This window comes from Phoca vitulina, unplaced genomic scaffold, assembly GCF_004348235.1.
Source record: "Phoca vitulina isolate PV1807 unplaced genomic scaffold, GSC_HSeal_1.0 scaffold20, whole genome shotgun sequence".
Classification (NCBI taxonomy): domain Eukaryota; kingdom Metazoa; phylum Chordata; class Mammalia; order Carnivora; family Phocidae; genus Phoca; species Phoca vitulina.
In genome coordinates, this window is record NW_022589723.1 from 28752979 (window position 1) to 28769975 (window position 16997).

At 43.0% G+C, this 16997-nt stretch overlaps 1 protein-coding gene across 13 annotated transcripts in view; it reads left to right on the forward strand.

The window, feature by feature from the left end:
- TLN2 (talin 2) overlaps positions 1-16997 on the forward strand; it is a 421358-nt gene that overhangs the window by 290995 nt on the left and 113366 nt on the right. For all 13 annotated transcript variants that reach the window (XM_032417152.1, XM_032417158.1, XM_032417149.1 and 10 more), the window contains 5 exons: positions 68-181; positions 2236-2349; positions 5030-5164; positions 7097-7225; positions 9623-9725. In XM_032417152.1, the coding sequence (XP_032273043.1) occupies positions 68-181; positions 2236-2349; positions 5030-5164; positions 7097-7225; positions 9623-9725 (595 nt within the window). The remainder of the gene's footprint in view (positions 1-67; positions 182-2235; positions 2350-5029; positions 5165-7096; positions 7226-9622; positions 9726-16997) is intronic.

A 16997-nucleotide genomic window follows, 5' to 3' on the forward strand; every position in this document is an offset into this window, starting at 1 on the left:
TGTCAGTGTGCGTGTGTGTGAGGGCGCACGCGAAGCCTGCCTCCCCTCCTGTCGCTCTCCTCTTCAGGTGGCAGCCAAGCAGGCTGCAGCCGCCGCCACGCAGACCATCGCCGCCTCCCAGAACGCGGCCGTGTCCAACAAGAACCCCGCCGCCCAGCAGCAGCTGGTCCAGAGCTGCAAGGTGAGCTTCCGGCCGCCCGAGAGCCAGGGCTGCCGTAGATGACGCGATAGCCTTAGAGGGCCAGGCGCCGCCGTAATTCGGTTCCGACTGATCACCCGGGCCCCTGATGCAGTTTGTTCAGGCTCCCGTGTTCCAGGTGTGTCCACACACACACACACACACGTCTGGTTTTTGTCTCATAAGTGGATGGCCTGTGTCTGAAGGGAGAGTATGGTGCTTTTTCCCGCATTGTCTTTCCTTTGTCTACTTTCTCTTCAAGAGACCAAATCAAGGAGGATCAACAACAAGGCCATTTTCGGGCTCTGAAATAGTAACGAAGCGTTGAATTTCCCGAGTGCCTTTCTCCCTCTGAGAGGTGGGCCGTGGCCTTCAGTGTGTGCTGGCGGTAGGAGGGTTGATTCCCTGCTCCGCACGGATTGCAGGTTTATTTCATCCCGTCTGGCCTCAGTGACCGTGTGCTTTGGGGCTCTCTATTGTTGCCTGTTTGTTCTTTTGAGACCCGGGCCTTGATGGCATGTGTTGGAGCCGGCGTGCTCCAAAGGGCTCAGTGAACACCTCTGTTGCTGCTTCTGAAGGCCCAGGGAGTTCACTCTCCCAGGACACCCCTGAATGGTGCCAGACACAACATATAATTGCGTCACCATTGCCCACGTGTTGGCAGCATGTCTGACTGGAGTCTCCCAAGGGTGTTTGCAGTGAGCAGTGGGGGCTGAGTGGAGAGCTGTATCTGGACCAAGGTTCTGAGAGTTGACTGCACTGTCCCGACTTTTTCACACCTCCTCTGTGACACGGTTCACATGTGGTGTTACCACTTCTACCTGGGAGATGGCTTTATTTCTGAAGAGAAGCCCCCGGAGCCCTTCAGGTCCTGATTCTGGGTTCTCTGAGGCCAGCCCCCCACTGAGGAGCAGAAAAGACTCAGCGATGCAGGAAGGCCCTGTCCTCGAGACTGGATGCAGACTGAAGGGGTTTTTCTGCAAGCCAGGCTCCTGTAGAGCGTGTGTGTTGTCTGCTAGAGCCTCAAGTCAGCCGGCAGCCCGGGTGAGAAAACTCTTCTCAAAGAGCACTTGCTGCTCGTGTCCAGGACAATCCTACAGGATGGACTACACCCCTCCCCCCTCTGCAGAGACTGAAGATACTCAGGGTCCGGGCGTCACTGTCAGGAGATGAGAGCTTTACTCTGTATCAGGTTGCAGTGGAGAACAAAGTGGACCCGATTACTGGAGCAAGTCCTGAAGAGGATCTGAGGAAAATCTCATGGAAATATTTTTTTTTTTTAACGCTTGCTGGAATGGGTTCCCAAAAAAATAGGTCAGCAGCGTGGGATACAGTTAGGACCTTCATCAGCAATGGGGGCCACTGTGCTGTGACCGGTGAGGACCTGGCCAGCCAGGTGAGGAGTGGCCACAGACGGGAGAACACAGAAAAGGGAGAAGGCTGGTGTCCTACGGCACAGAAATACTGCTCCTCCCTCCTCCGCCCTGGGCGTTGGGATTTCCAGTTTGAGAAATGAGGAGGGCTGCTCCGAGAAGGAAGACCCGTAGTGACAGGAAGGTGACGGACAGAGCGCTTACCTGCCAAGTGAGAAACCAAAGCCCTGACATAGGCTGGAAGTTGAGTACTTCCCTTACTTTTTTCTCATCATTGGACTGTGAGACTTGAGTTTATCTACTGACGAATTGTATAGATTCTTTGTTTGCTTTGAAGCTCTAAACTGTAGTTGGCCAGGTTGGTATTCGTTGCAAGTGGGCCAATGCAGAAAACAGACCTCTTTACGGAGACTCGCACTGTGCTGAAATTTCAGTACAGGGACCTTCAGGAGCACAGAGCAGAGCGTGTGTGGGAGACAGCTACCCAGAGGTACTGTGTTAGGATTCAGTGTTTTTAGGGACCCAGCTGGCTTACAAGTGCTGGGTAAATGCAAGGTTTGGGACAAGCATGGCCCCGGTGGGATAGCACATCCCAAAAACATCCATCTCTGGGGTCCTTTTCCCCCGTTTTGGTCCTTCACCATGCTGGCTGTGCTCTGTTTTAATTTTCCTTGCTTCCTATAGGCGGTGGCCGATCACATCCCTCAGCTGGTCCAGGGGGTGAGAGGGAGCCAAGCCCAAGCAGAAGACCTCAGCGCCCAGCTGGCTCTCATCATCTCCAGCCAGAACTTCCTCCAGGTAACAGAAACAGTCACCTTGGTTGTGCCCAGAGCACCCCCCACCCGTGGGGTCAGGGATGCCCTTTATCCTTAAGGAGAAGAATTACCCAGTTCCACAGCCACAGCCAAGTCTTTGCAGTAAGCAGACCTTTGAAGGCCTTCCCATTATATTTCCACTTTCAGGAGAGGTGGATTTAGTTTGGCAAAGCAAAATGCTAATATGTAGGGAAATTGTCCTGGGAGATGGCCCATAATCCATTTTTCTTGGGAATCTCATCTTTATTTCTCCTCTGTGAGGGAAGGCATGTGATAAGTTGCAAGTTTTGTCGAACAGCCTGGTACTAGGTAGTGCGCTAGCTTTGCCAGTTTCCAGAGAGTCTAATGTTGTTATTCACAGACTGGGGAAAAAGAAGTGCTAAGTGCATCTTCTCCAAAGGTGTGATCTTTTTTTGTGGCAGTTGTACAGTTAGTAAGTGGTGTCCATCTTTGCCAGCTAAGGGGTAGATTCATTTTAAGGAAAATAAAATGAGACTGTTAAGTGGTGGGAAAACTCCGTTTTTACATACTTCTTGTATTCGAATCCCTCTGCACTTCCTATATCTCCTGAACAGTTCATGAGATCAAGTGAGCGTCTTCCTTGTCCTTTTCTAGTTGAACCTGTGGTTACAGGACACACTGATACGTCTGTTGGGCTCCTTTTCCAAGCGCTGTAACTCCAGCGTGAGCCGAAGGCAGACGCTTTAACCGACTGAGCCACCCAGGCATCCCTGTATACATTTTTTTTAAATTGGGATTTATTGTGTGTAGACTCTGTTTTTCATGTGAACATTTGTATTATCAGCATTTCTGATTTTGAAGAATCTATCGTTTGACCACAGCTATGCTCTGTTTGGGTATTCCCTCGCCACTAGACGGACAGGTCGTTTTCAATTACTTGCCGTCATAAACAACCTGTGATAGGATAAAATTCTTCATGTATGCTCAAAAATTTGTATTCCTCTTGAATTATTAGGATATGGTCCTAGAAATAGGATTGCAAGTGGCTTATTTTTATCTTGGGGACATTGAGTGTTGTGGCTTGGACAGGTGTTTCTCTTTTCATGTGGTTGGTTCAAAGGCCTGGAGCTGGTTGTGTTGTCCCCGCTGCGGGCAGGCTTCTAGGGTATTATGATAGAGCCATGTAGACATGTTTCAGGGTCCGCTCTGTCCCCACTCTTATTCTTCCCTTTTCTTTCATTCTTTTAATGTTGGCAATCATAGACACATCAGATGGTTTCAAGAATAAGGCAGAGTTAGAAATAAGTAGAAATGGAATTGACAGACCAAAGAGTTGGTAACGTTTTAAACTTCATTCATATGTGTTGTAAAATGGCCCTTCTGGAAGGCTGAATTAATCTAAATTTACATGTAGCAATGCATGGAGCACATTTTCTTACACATCTTTTCCAAGTTGGGGAGTCAAACATTTAAAAGTAGGTTGTTGACAGTTTCTCAGTGAGGTTCTTATTGTTTGATTTTGCGTTTCCTTGATTGTCACAATGTTCAATGTGTTTCATGTTTCAGTTTTTATTTTTTATTTTTTATTTTTTTTATTTTTTTTTAAAGATTTCGTTTATTTATTTGACAGAGAGAGACACAGCGAGAGAGGGAACACAAGCAGGGGGAGTGGGAGAGGGAGAAGCAGGCTTCCCGTGGAGCAGGGAGCCCGATGCGGGGCTCGATCCCAGGACCCTGGGATCATGACCTGAGCCGAAGGCAGACGCTTAACGACTGAGCCACCCAGGCGCCACCTGTTTCAGTTTTTATTAAGTGAGGTTATCTACTCACATTTCAGGCTGGTTTTTTTTTTTAATGAATTCTCATGTGTTATTTATTAAAAATATTAACTTCTGTCATTAATGTTTATTTTCTGACACTTAAATTGTTTCAACTTTACTAAGAGCAGCTTTATAACATCTATATTAAAACCCCTAAAAGTGTATATTTTTTGGTCCAGACATTGTACTTTTAAAGTTTTATACGAAGAAAATTATGAACATGTGAAAAATTTTAGCTACAAAGCTATTTACCATACTATTATTACACTGGAAAAAAATGGAAACATGCCCAACAACACAGGATTGAGAAATATGAACAGATGCATACAATGGAATACTATACAGCTTTTAAAAATATAGAATATGTGAAACAGGGAGTTTGAGAAATAGAATAAATAATATGATCTTATTTTTGGAAATATAGATGCGTGCGCACAGGCATCCATGCATGGTGAGATTATCTTGGGTAGTGAGATGTGATGTGACAGGTCATTTTCTTTCATTTTGTCTGCCCACATTTTTTAAAGCAGTCTCCGGGATGTGTTTGAGACACAGATTCAAGAGCTATTCTAAGAAACACAAATGTATTTAATAAACTCTCTTTGAAATCTGTTTTAAATGAGAATTTCAAGTCATCATAGTAATATTGCCCCTCTCGATGACACATACCTTTTTTTCCCTTTTTCTTAACATTTCTAGAGCCTACTGCCCTAGACTATCTGATCTGGGCTGGCGATTTTCAGGGGTAGTCTGGATGGTTTTGATATTCCTTGTTTTAGGACTAAGTAAGTTCTGGCTGACTTGCAGCATTACTGTTTGGGTACCTACTGTCTGACTTGTGCTGCTCAGGAGCCCTCTCGCTCTCTGCTCCTCTCTTCACAGCCTGGAAGCAAGATGGTGTCCTCTGCCAAAGCCGCAGTGCCCACCGTGAGTGACCAGGCTGCAGCTATGCAGCTGAGCCAGTGTGCCAAGAACCTTGCCACCAGCTTGGCGGAGCTGCGTACTGCCTCGCAGAAGGCAAGTGGACCCTTGTCGCAGCACTTAGCCCACTGGGAACGGAGCTTCAGATGCCTTACTGCTGGCTGTGACTGGGGGATTACCCAGGACCGGAACACTGCTGGGCATATTTCTGGGCAGAACTGTCTGTTCCATTTGCTTGGTCTTTAAAAGATGCCCATGTAGATTAGCTTTTACCGTTTTTAGCCACTATCTCCTAGCCTTAGTTTATCACCTTCCAGTTACACATGACTTTTGTTAAACTATTTTAGGTTACATGCTTCCCCCTCCCATACCCCTGGACAAGCAATGGCCCATTTTTCACAATCTTAGGGGAGACAGATCAGTTTCTTGGTGCCAGGTAAATTGTAGGCCAAAATAAGTGATCGTATCTTCCAGGTATTATTTTGTGGATTTAATAAATTATCTAGGCAGCAAATTTATTTGGGGGAGGGGCCGTTTATATTATCTTTTTTGCCCTGAAAGCTTTTCCCATTTTACATGGGAGCATTCACCCTAACAAGGTCCTCAATAGAACAGAATTAAGGATTAATGAGTTTCTGTCTCTAGCACTTATTAATTACCAACGGACCTCATTACTGTACTGTTTGATATGTTATTAGCATGATGTTCTGGCATGAATTCATTTTTCCTCATTGTGGCAAGCCCTTTATCGAAACAGGAGGCCTCATACGTGAGCAAGGGAAGAAGGTTAGAAGCTGATTTGAATTATTAATATGAACAGTGCACTATATCACCAAAGAAAAATATCCACAGCTTTAGGATAATATTCAATTTAAAAAAAATATCTTGAGCTATGTTTCTCAACGAGAGGTCCAAGGACCACCTGCACTGGAATCACGTGGGAGCATTCAGAATGCAGGTTCCTGGGCCTCACCCCTGAGCAACTGAATAAGAGTCCCTGGTCATAGAGCCTGAACATCTGCATTTTACAAGTGTCATCAATGAACCTTAGAGACATACACACCTCAACAGCTCTGGAGCTATGAGCCTCAAAGTGGGACTCAAGCAAGACTGTCCACTGGGTGTAAGAAGATACTGAGAGCTTTAAAATATATTGTTGTATATAGTGTAAGGGTTAAGAGTATAGGCTCTGCAGTCAGACTACCTGCATTCAAATTTTGGCCTTGCCATGGACTAATTTTTTGTGACCTCAGCAAGTTAATTAATCTCTCTGTGCCTCAGTTTCTTCACTGTGTACTACTAGCACATAGCAATCAATCAGTTAGTATTTACTGTTGCTGTTGTCACTGTTACCTTAAAAAAAAAAGGAAAGAAATTAAGATTTACCAGTATTTAACATACTGATGAAAACTTCTACACCTATACTTTATTAACATGTGTATGGGGGGATGTGATCAAAGCAGTTGGAGACCAATATCTTAAATGATCAAGAGAATGAAGTAGTTTTCTTAAAACAATTGCTAAAGAAAAAAAAAAAAAAAACTTTTGTAATTTTTAGTATGAAACGGTAATGGTTTATAGTCTAGAAATTTGTAGAGAATCAATAAGGTTGATAAAGACTTGTGCCCATAGTCCTAAGTTCATTCGTTCATTCCTTCTCCAGCCGCCCACAGCGTGCTTCTCAGGCCTCTGTGTGCACACGTACTGTACTAGGGGCTCTCTCTCTAGAACCCAGACACAGCAAAGGAGGATCCTCTTAGTCTGAGCGACAGATGCATTTCTGATAAAAATAGCTTCAAGGAGATTTTAAGTATATCTACTTATGAGACATGCATAATTGATTATTTAGGGAAGTTAAGACTGACCAAGGTTGATTTTGCTCTATCAGGAAATGCATACTCCACTGGCTTCCTGTTGCCAGGTTTGGAGAATCACTGGGTACATGCAGAAAGGCATTTTGTACATTGCAAAGTACTGGGGACACTTTTCCCGGACAGGCTGTACACATATTCCCAACTCTGTTGCCAGGCCCACGAAGCCTGTGGCCCTATGGAAATCGATTCAGCTCTGAGCACCGTGCAGACGCTCAAGAATGAACTGCAGGACGCCAAGATGGCGGCTGTGGAGAGTCAGCTGAAACCGCTTCCGGGGGAGACGGTAAGGGATGTTGGAGCCTGCTGCGGGGTGGGACTCCACCTCGTGTAATGATCACATGAGGCGTTTTTAGAAGCTGGAGTTGGTGTGCCTGAATCACATATATTTTGAAGGCAAAGCCCTAGAATAGCCCCATTTTTAAGAACTGCATTGAGATAAGGATGGCCTTGAAGGGGCATCTGGTCATGGTCCTGTGTCTTGCTTTCCTGGGGCTTCGCTAGGGATGAACAAGTGTCTGTCACTCTTTTTCATAAACAAGACACATCCTAGTGTTTGAGGCCAGTGTTCTGATCCCACAGCCTTTTTCTTTAAAGAACGTCCAGTGCAGCTGGAGGAGCTAGGTTTAAAAGTAGGAGTTCTAGCTTCTAGCTCTAGCTTGTATCCTCAGCTAGCTGTAGACAGTCTTGCATCTCCTCTGTGTCTCACATATTTTATCTGTGAAAGGAATAGCAATGAGGTTATAAAGATGGACACAGAAAATATTTTCAACAGACATGGTTTGAAAAAATACTGACTTAGCGCAAGACAACTAGGATGGACGACAGCAAAGCACTTTAATCCAGTACAAACACAAGAGCCGGGGGAATGGTGGTAATAGAGCTCTAATTTGATCGTGTTATGGTGCCTCCTGATGCCTATGTCAGGGTTTTCTTTTTTTTTTTTTTTAATATTTATTTGTTAGAGAGAGACAGCGAGAGAGGGAACACAAGCAGGGGGAGTGGGAGAGGAAGAAGCAGGCTTCCTGCTGAGCAGGGAACCTGATGTGGGGCTCGATCCCAGGACCCTGGCATCATGACCTGAGCCGAAGGCAGACGCCTAGCGACTGAGCCACCCAGGCGCCCCTATGTCAGGGTTTTCTTGGCTAAAATTCTACCAGTTCTTCTCATTTGTGTGTAGCTCCTTTTCCACATTCTTAAACATTGCTAATAAATACCACCATTTGGTAAGGTTTTTGTAAGCACTGTATGTGCACAAAATCAATCTAGTTTATCCTGATGGTAACCTTGATGAGCGAGTTTTGTGAATCCCATTTTACAGCTGAGGAAACAGAGGTGCAGAGGTAGGTTGTCACTATTCTGTCCAGTGTCTACCAGCTGATAGTGGAAGCAGAGTTTGAATCTAGACCTACAGGACTCCAAAACCCATGCTCTTGATCCCTCACCTTGAGAGCTTCTACTCTTAACTACTGCTGCAAACTTGTGCAATATACAGGGACTTCCAGAGCAGCTAATTTACCACGGAGCAATGGTAGATAGGAAGCCCTCAGAAAATACTTGTTAAATCATGCTACTGCTAATTGTAAAGACGAGGAAACTCAGGCTCAGAAAAGTTACATCACCTAACTAAGGTCACCCAGCTAACGATCAAGTCAGGACTGGCCGCAGGGCCAGCAGCTTTGTAATGTAGTCCACGTGTCCCTTTGCAAACTCCTGCACTCCAGGGAGTCCAAGAGAGGCTGACATGACATGAATTCTGCCTTTACAGAAACCTGCTGGTCGGTTAGAATGTAAGAAACCCCATGTAATTTTTAAGGAAATTGTTTGCCCCAAAAGAATGTGTGTGCTGTGTTAGAACATATTGTTGGCTCTGGGTTCTTTTATGTTTGAAGGCACTGCCTATCTTGGGAAGCCGTGCTTTAGAGTTAAGAAATGCACACATTCTCTGACACCTGTCTGTGCTCTCACGGTATGCCTCGAGCTTCTGTTCCAAAATGTTGTCCTCATCTAGTAATCAAATAATTATCCATACTCTGAGCCGTCAGTAACTTTGTTCTCTGAATTATTTATTCAGTTTACAAAGCAAGATGACGTGCTGTTCATGGGAAGCAAGCACTTTGCCCATTTTCATAATCTCATTTACCACGGCAAACCTCTCCTATTGCATTTCCTTCTGGTTAGAACTCCTTGAAGTATAAAGATCGAAATGAACAATGTTAATGGCCCCGCATGCTAGGAAGGCCGGACCGCTGGATGTCTGCCCACTTCCTGCCAAGGCATAATTCATTCTCGCTAAGGATTTGTTGCAGACTTTCTAAATTAGCTTCGAAAGGCATGATGCTAATAGCTACCATTTGTTGAGTACCTACATGGATTCTGAGAACTTTCTAAGCTTAAGTATTAGGATCCCTCCAGGAAACCAAGGCATGGAGAGGTTCAGTAACCTGCCCAGTCTCTGAGAGCTAGCATGTGGGGGGAAGGAAGCAGAGGACAGGGGCCTGAACCCAGATTTTTTTGTTCTGAAGCATGGGCTCTTTCCCTTCTATCACCCTACTTTTTGCACCACTGGTATTAGGTGGGAAAGAGCTAAGGACCACGATTTGATGCTCATTGTTTGTATGCTAAGACTATAGTGTATGTTGCTTTTCTTCTAAGCTGTCTTCCCCCTTGGATATTCTTATAGCTGGAAAAATGCGCTCAAGACCTAGGAAGTACATCCAAGGCAGTGGGCTCATCCATGGCACAGCTCCTAACCTGTGCTGCTCAAGGCAATGAGCACTACACAGGTGAGACTCATACCCTTCGTGATGCCCTGTGGCCAGGTGCAGACCGCTGGGGGGGGTGTCATTCCTATCTCCACGTTCTGTTGTCAGCCAACGTCATTAGCCATTCTGCTGAGCGTGTAGCAGTATCATATAATGGTTCTAATTTGTATTTCCCTGATGAGCAATGCACCTGAGGGTTTTTCCATATATTGGCCATTTGGACATCTTGTGAAGTGCCTGCTCATGCCTCAGCTGGGGTTCATTGATTTGACCATGAACCTAACTTTGTTTTTCAACAGCAGTTTACAGATTTTTCAAGCTCTTTCCCTGTGCTTGTTACTGGGCTTGATACTAAGCATACAAAGACGAATAAAATATGAAGACCCCAAATTATTGTGGATCACCCCTTCTAGACTATAAGAAACCGTAATTATAGACTTTTAGGACTATCTCTGTATGACTGTTGGAATCTCACTAAATTAAAGGGATAAAAATAAAAAGGTCAAGGAGGAAAAGATGACAACAAATAAGATGCCAGTGAAATTTGCGAAGATAGAAGGAGACAGATGACCGGAAGCTGACAGAGCCAGTGAGAACAAAAACTGAAGTTCTCCAGGGACAGGGCAGCAGGCAAGAGACAAGCTGACTTGTGCTGCAAAACCCTGAGGGGGTTTGAGTATTGGAGACACAAGGTACCCATAAGGGCAGGAGACACCTTTAAACAGGGCTATATAGAAACAGATTGTGTGATTATCAACTCTAGGAAAAACACCAGGTTATATAAGGAAATGTCTTCCTAATAGGAAGCAGACATAATAGGAAGACCCTAGCTACCTAAAATGGAAACATGGAGAAGTTTCATTGTAAGCCCATTACTCAGAAGTAGGAAATGTGTCTGAAGAAAGCTCAAAGAGCTGAGTGGCTCCAGGAAAGGAATGGGATGGGGAGGGGTGGTTATAGATTGTTGCTTTTGTTACACAGTAGTGCTGCTTGACTTCTTTAGAAAAATGTATACATTGTTACTGAAGTGTAATAAACATCCAGAAGAGAGCTGTTAAGTCCTAAATGTGTGCCTTCGAGAGTTATTATAAATTGCAGCCAAAAACCACCACCAAGATCAAGCGGTGGAACATTTTCCGCACCCACCACGTGCCTTGTGCTTCCTGCCAGTCATTGTATTTCCTCCTGTCCCCAGAGGTAAACACCCGTGACTTGTAACCTTGTAACGCACAAGTTGATTTGCCTATTTTTAACTGTGAATGGAATCGTGCAAGGTGTGTCCATGTGTTTTCGCCGCTTTTTCTGGCATTATGGTGTGAGATGCACGTGATTTCGGAAGCAGTTCTTTCCTTTCTGTTGCTTCCTGTAATATTTCATTATGTGAATATACCTGTTGGTGACTCTTTATACCATTGATAGGTAAAGGTATGAATAGTTCTCGTACAGGCTGCTTAGTGAACAGAAATAAGCATTTTCTAAATAGATACCTAGAAATGGAGTTGCTGCGTCCCAGGCTGTGCTCCACTTGTTCATGTTCCTGTCTCCACGTTCTGTTGTCAGCCAACATCATTAGCCATTCTGCTGAGCGTGTAGCAGTATCATATAATGGTTCTAATTTGTATTTCCCTGATGAGCAATGCAACTGAGGGTTCTTTCATATACTGGTCATTTGGACATCTTGTGAAGTGCCTGCTCATGCCTTTTGCTCTTCCTTAAAAAAAAAAAAAAAAAAAAAAACACTTGAGTTATCTTTGTCTTAGTTGTAGGAATTCTTTTTCACTTATACGTATTTCCTTTATCTTGGGGCTTACCTTTCACTCTCAAAGCTGTTTCTTGATGAACAGATTTTTTAGAATTTTAATATAGTTCAATTTACAGTGCTTTTTTTCCTTTATGGTTACTAACTTTCTTGTCCTTTTTAAAAAATTTGCCTCTCCAAAATCAAGATATTCTCTTCTATTATGGTCTAGAAGCTTTGTTTTACTTTCTATATTTAGAACTGTGATCCATCTTCAATTGAGTTTTGTATATGAGCAAAGAGGGTCCTTACTGTTTTTTTCTCTAGGATATCTATTTGACCCAGCACCACTCACTGAAGCAATCATCATTTCCCCAGTGGTCTTCGGTGCCACTTAGTCCTTAAGTGAAAGCTATATGCAAATCAGCTTCTGATCTTCTACTTCTTTCCCAGTGACTTGATTGCCTGTCCCTACCTTAGTAGCACACTTTCCTAATTACTGAGTTTTATACTAAGTATTAATATCTACTTATATAAGTCCTCTGACTTCATTATTTCTCAGGTAGTGCTGACTATTCTTAGTCCTTTGCATTTCCACATAAATTCTACAATCAGCCTGTCCGTTTCTACCCCCCAAAAAAACCTGTTCATTTTTTCTTTTCTTAATTGGAGTTATACTGAATCAATTTGGGGATAAGTGACATTTTCACATTCTTGAGTCTTCTAATTTGCAAATAGGGCATGTCCCTCCACTTACTTAGATTTTCCTTTTAATACTGTTTTATAGTTTTGTGCCTATAGTTTCATGCATTTGTTTTCATTGTAATGTGCTTGATATATTTTATCCCATTTTCAACTTTTCTGTATGCTTTTATTTGACTTGTATCTTGTGAGCATCATGCAGTTGTTTTGCGAAGGGAAGGGTTGTTGATGCAACATCTTTTTTCTTTTTTTTTAATTTTTAAAAGATTTTATTTATTTGAGAGAGCACGAGAGCACAAGTGGGGGGAGGGGCAGAGGGAGATGCACACGCTCCACTGCTCAGGGAGCCCAGCATGGGGCTCAATCCTAGGATCTGGGAATCATGACCTGGGCCAAAGGCAGATGCTTAACCGACTGAGCCACCCAGGCACCCCATCAATCTCTTTTTTCAATTGGAGTATTTGTTCCATTTACCTGTAATGTAATTACTGAGATACTGGGGTTTGAATCTATCCTTTTACTCTTTGTTTTCTGAATGACTTACCTGTTCTGGCTTCCTTTCTCTGTCTCTTTTCTTCAGATTCATATGTATCTGTTAAGTTCTGTTCCTTTCTCCTTGATTAGCTTGTTAGTTATATATTCACTGACTATTCTGGGATTTTTAAAAGTCTAATATAAGCTAGTGGGTTCACCACTTCCTAGACGGTGCAAGAATCTTGGGACACTTGAACTCCCTTTACCTTTCTTCCAGCTCATTCTTTGTCGTCATTGTTGTGCGTTATAATTATACAGATACTTTAATCCTCTCCATACAGTCTCCATATTGTTTCATACAGTCAGTCAGTATCCATTTAGATTCACCTCCACATTTACCCTTTCCATTGTTCTTTATTCCTTCCTCACTCTCCATGTGCTGCCACTGGGGATTATTTCCTTTCTGCCTGCAGAACTCTCTTCCTTTCCTTCAGTGTGACTTTACCAGTAACAAATTCTGTCCATTTTTGTTTGTCTAAAACTGCCTTTGGTTAGCCTTTATCTTTGGTAGATAATGTCATTTATAAAATTTTAAGCTGACATTTCTTTTCTGCCAGAACTTTGAAGATGTTATTCCATTGTCTTCTGGCTTCCTTTATTTCTGTTGTGAAGTCAGCTGTCAGTCTCCTTTTGAGAAAGTAATGTGGGGTTGTTGTTTTTTTAAATTTTCTTAAATTTTTAAATTTTTTAAATTTAAAATCAATTAGCCAATGTATAGTACATCATTAGTTTTTGATATAATGTTCAATGATTCATTAGTTGCATATAACACCCATTGCTCATCACATCAGTGCCCTCCTTATTGCCCATCACCGCGTTACCCCATCCCCCCACCCACCTCCTTTTCTGCAACCCTCAGTTTGTTTCCCGGAGTCAAGAGTCTCAATGTGGTTTTATTTTTCCCCTCTACTAGCTTTTTTAATTTTTCAGTCTTTTTTTCAAGCAATGTACCTAGAGAAGTTTTTTTGGGTATTTATCCTGCTGTAGGTTTTAGTACTGCTTGAAAATGGGATTTGTTGTCTTAGGTCTGTTTTAGAAAATTCTCAAGCACTGTATTTTCAAACAGTGTTTCCGCCCCATTTTTTTCTCTTCTTCTCTGTAGATTCCAGTTACCATATATTTTGGGCGTTTCCACTGTTTTATGTGTCTCTTAATCTTTCCTGTACTTACTGTGATTTTTCTTCTCCATGCTTTATTCTGCATATTCTCATTTGATCAGTCTGCAGCTCACTCTTCCTCTCTTTAGCTGTGTCTATTCTGCCTTTCAACCTCTTCCGAGTTTTTAATTTGAAATGTCCTATTTTTCAGTTTGAGAATAGCATTTGATAGTTTTTGTACACTTCCCTTTCTCTGCTGAAATTTTCTATCTTGCCATCTAATTTCTTAAACTTAGTTATCACAAGTTATTGAAAGACCTGGTTCAGTAATTCCGTTATTTGGATCATCTGTGGGCCTGTGCTCCTGGTCTGACATTTTTCTCCTCTTGGTTTTCAGCTGTTGGTCTTACCTCTTGGTGTTTCTGATATCTTTTAATTTAATGCTAGACATTGGTATTTTAAACTGAAGAGATAATGTGAGGCTCTAAATTGTGTTTCTTTCCCTATGGAGGATTATTCTTTGTTCCTGGTATGTAGTGAACATCTAGGCAGGTCACCATAATATGAACAGGGACTGGGCTGATTGGAAATTGTGCGGTCTATTTCCAGTTTGTTTTTTAGGGCACAGGCCTTTGTGTATCCCATCAGAACATCTGTGATGTTTACCAGGGCCATTCTCTACCATGGGCTCAGAACTGTGCTTTTTAATCCTCCCAGCCCCATAAGATTGCAGGAAGTTTTGCTCAGCTTCTGGACAAGTTTACAAATGAAGGAATGCCTTGAGGGGAAAAGCAGCCCTTTACACCCTCACCGCCCCCCCCCCCCACCACCATGCTTTCTTTCTTTTTAAAATCTCATCCTTCTTCATGCCTTGGTTTCTCTCCATTGCTGTCAAACAGATGTTTTATATGATTTTTCCAGTGTTTTAAGTTGTGTCTCTGAGGGGAATTGATCTGCAATAAGCTATTCTGCCATTACTATAACCAAAGTCCTCTTAGATTTTTTTTAACTGTGTCTATTTATTACCTTGAGAATAGAGACAATAGGAGCACAAAAAGAGTTCTCTGTAGTATAATATAGTACCTGCAATAATAAGAATTTTATCCGAATGGGAGAGTAAGAGAAACTGTCAAGAGTGAACTGGCCACCTGATCAGGGTTTTAAGGATTGTTCAGCATTCATTTAGCATTCAAGGAGGAGGAAAAGTATTTATAAATTCTTACAAAACGGAGGGTACGTGAGAGATACGAGTTTCAAAAATTTCTACACATTTCTGGAATCTTGCCAGATTTGGTGTAGCTGATGAAATGGACTCTTTAGCGGAAGGAAGACTGCTTTATAAGTTGCATCATCTGATACTGATAACATCCAGGATTACAGACTGTCTAGTCTGTGCGTGAAAAACAGCCTAGAAATAGCACCATTTAGTTTTGGCAGGCACTGAATGGGTGGTTGGGGAAGCAGAACAGTGTATATCGAGTCCCAAAGGTAAGAGGAAGGACGGCTGACCAAGTGACCGGAGGAGGGTTCAGGTAAAAGGCAAGCCCGTAAGGAGTAAGAAGTTAAGGCCAGAAAGGGAGGCTGGGTCAGATCCTAAAGAGCCTCATAAGCCAACTTAAATCATTGAAAACTTAACCTAAGAGCATGTGAAAATATTGAAGAGTTCTCATCCATGGACATGGTTTAGTTTGTCTTTCAGATAGGTTGCCTTTCCTCTCGTATGCAGATAAATTGGAGGGAAACAAAGGTGGAGGCAGGGAGACCAGTGTGAAGGCTGTTGCCTTCATCCATATGAGAGATGGGTGTGGCCTGTAGCAGAATTGAAGGGATAGATTAAAGAGAGACCTAAAAGCATTTGGCTTTAGCTTAGACTGGTCAGGAACTGGCCAGGATGGGAGTAAGGAAAGCAACATGGACAACTCTAAGTGTTTGGCCTGCAATGAATGAAGAGGTGTGTGAATCACCATGATGGCAACACAGGGCCATGGGCAAGTGTGGCAGGGGTTGGAGTTTAGAGATGCTAGGTTCAACTGTAAATGCATTCAGTTTGAAGCATCTGTAGGATGTCCCAAGTCCAGGTGCCCATTAGGCAGCTAGAAATTTGCCTCTGGAACTCAGTAGAGAAGTCTGGGCTGGAGATAAGTTTTTAAATATTTAATATACTGATAATAATTGAAACTGTGGAAGTATAGATAAGTTTGCCTAGGGGGAATGATAGAGTAGGAAAAAGGTTATCAGATATAACCCTGCAGAACCCAAACATTTAATAAGAAGAAGGCTAAGCAGCATTGGGAATCTTTGAAAGAAGTGAGAATATGCAGCCTTGGAGAAGAGCAAGGAAGTTGGGAGAGAGGAGTATCTCTAGAGTCAGAGAAGTGGTTGCTACCCAGAAAGTCGCCTAAGAGAGGGACTTAGGAGGCATCCATTGGATTTGGGGAAAACAGGGTCACTCTTTCCTTGTTGAAGGCAAGTCCAGGCAAATTGGAGAATGGATGGGAAGCAAGAAGAGAGCGCACGTGTGGACAGCTTCTCCCCGGGTCTCAGCTTCTTTCCAGGTCTCTCGTCCTCAAATGAGGTGTGCGGGATAGTCTGGAGTTACATGTGAGCTGCCCACTGGCTGGATTCTAACACAGATGTTTTTTTGTTTGGCTGGGGCAGTATTTAAACTACATCTATGGTGAGCTGAATACAGTTGTACATAGACCTCTTTCCAGATCCTGTGCGACAGATTAAAAACCTATGTCATACCAGGTTTTTACCTTGTGAGTTTGCCATGTGGGCTGGTGCCGTCTACACACGACCTACATAATGCCAGTCAGCAATAACTACCATTACAAAGCACTTCACTACATTGCATATCACTGGTGGATCTTCTTCTTTTTTTTTTTTTAATTTTATTTTATTATGTTGTGTTAATCACCATACATTACATCATTAGTTTTTGATGTAGTGTTCCATGATTCATTGTTTGCGTATAACACCCAGTGCTCATTCAGTATGTGCCCTCTTTAATACCCATCACCAGGCTAACCCATCCCCCCACGCCCCTCCCCTCTAGAACCCTCAGTTTGTTTCTCAGAGTCCATAGTCTCTCATGGTTCATCTCCCCCTCCAATTACACCCCCTTCATTTTTCCCTTCCTACTATCTTCTTTTCTTTCTTTTTTTTAACATATAATGTATTATTTGTTTCAGAGGTATAGGTCTGTGATTCATCAGTTTT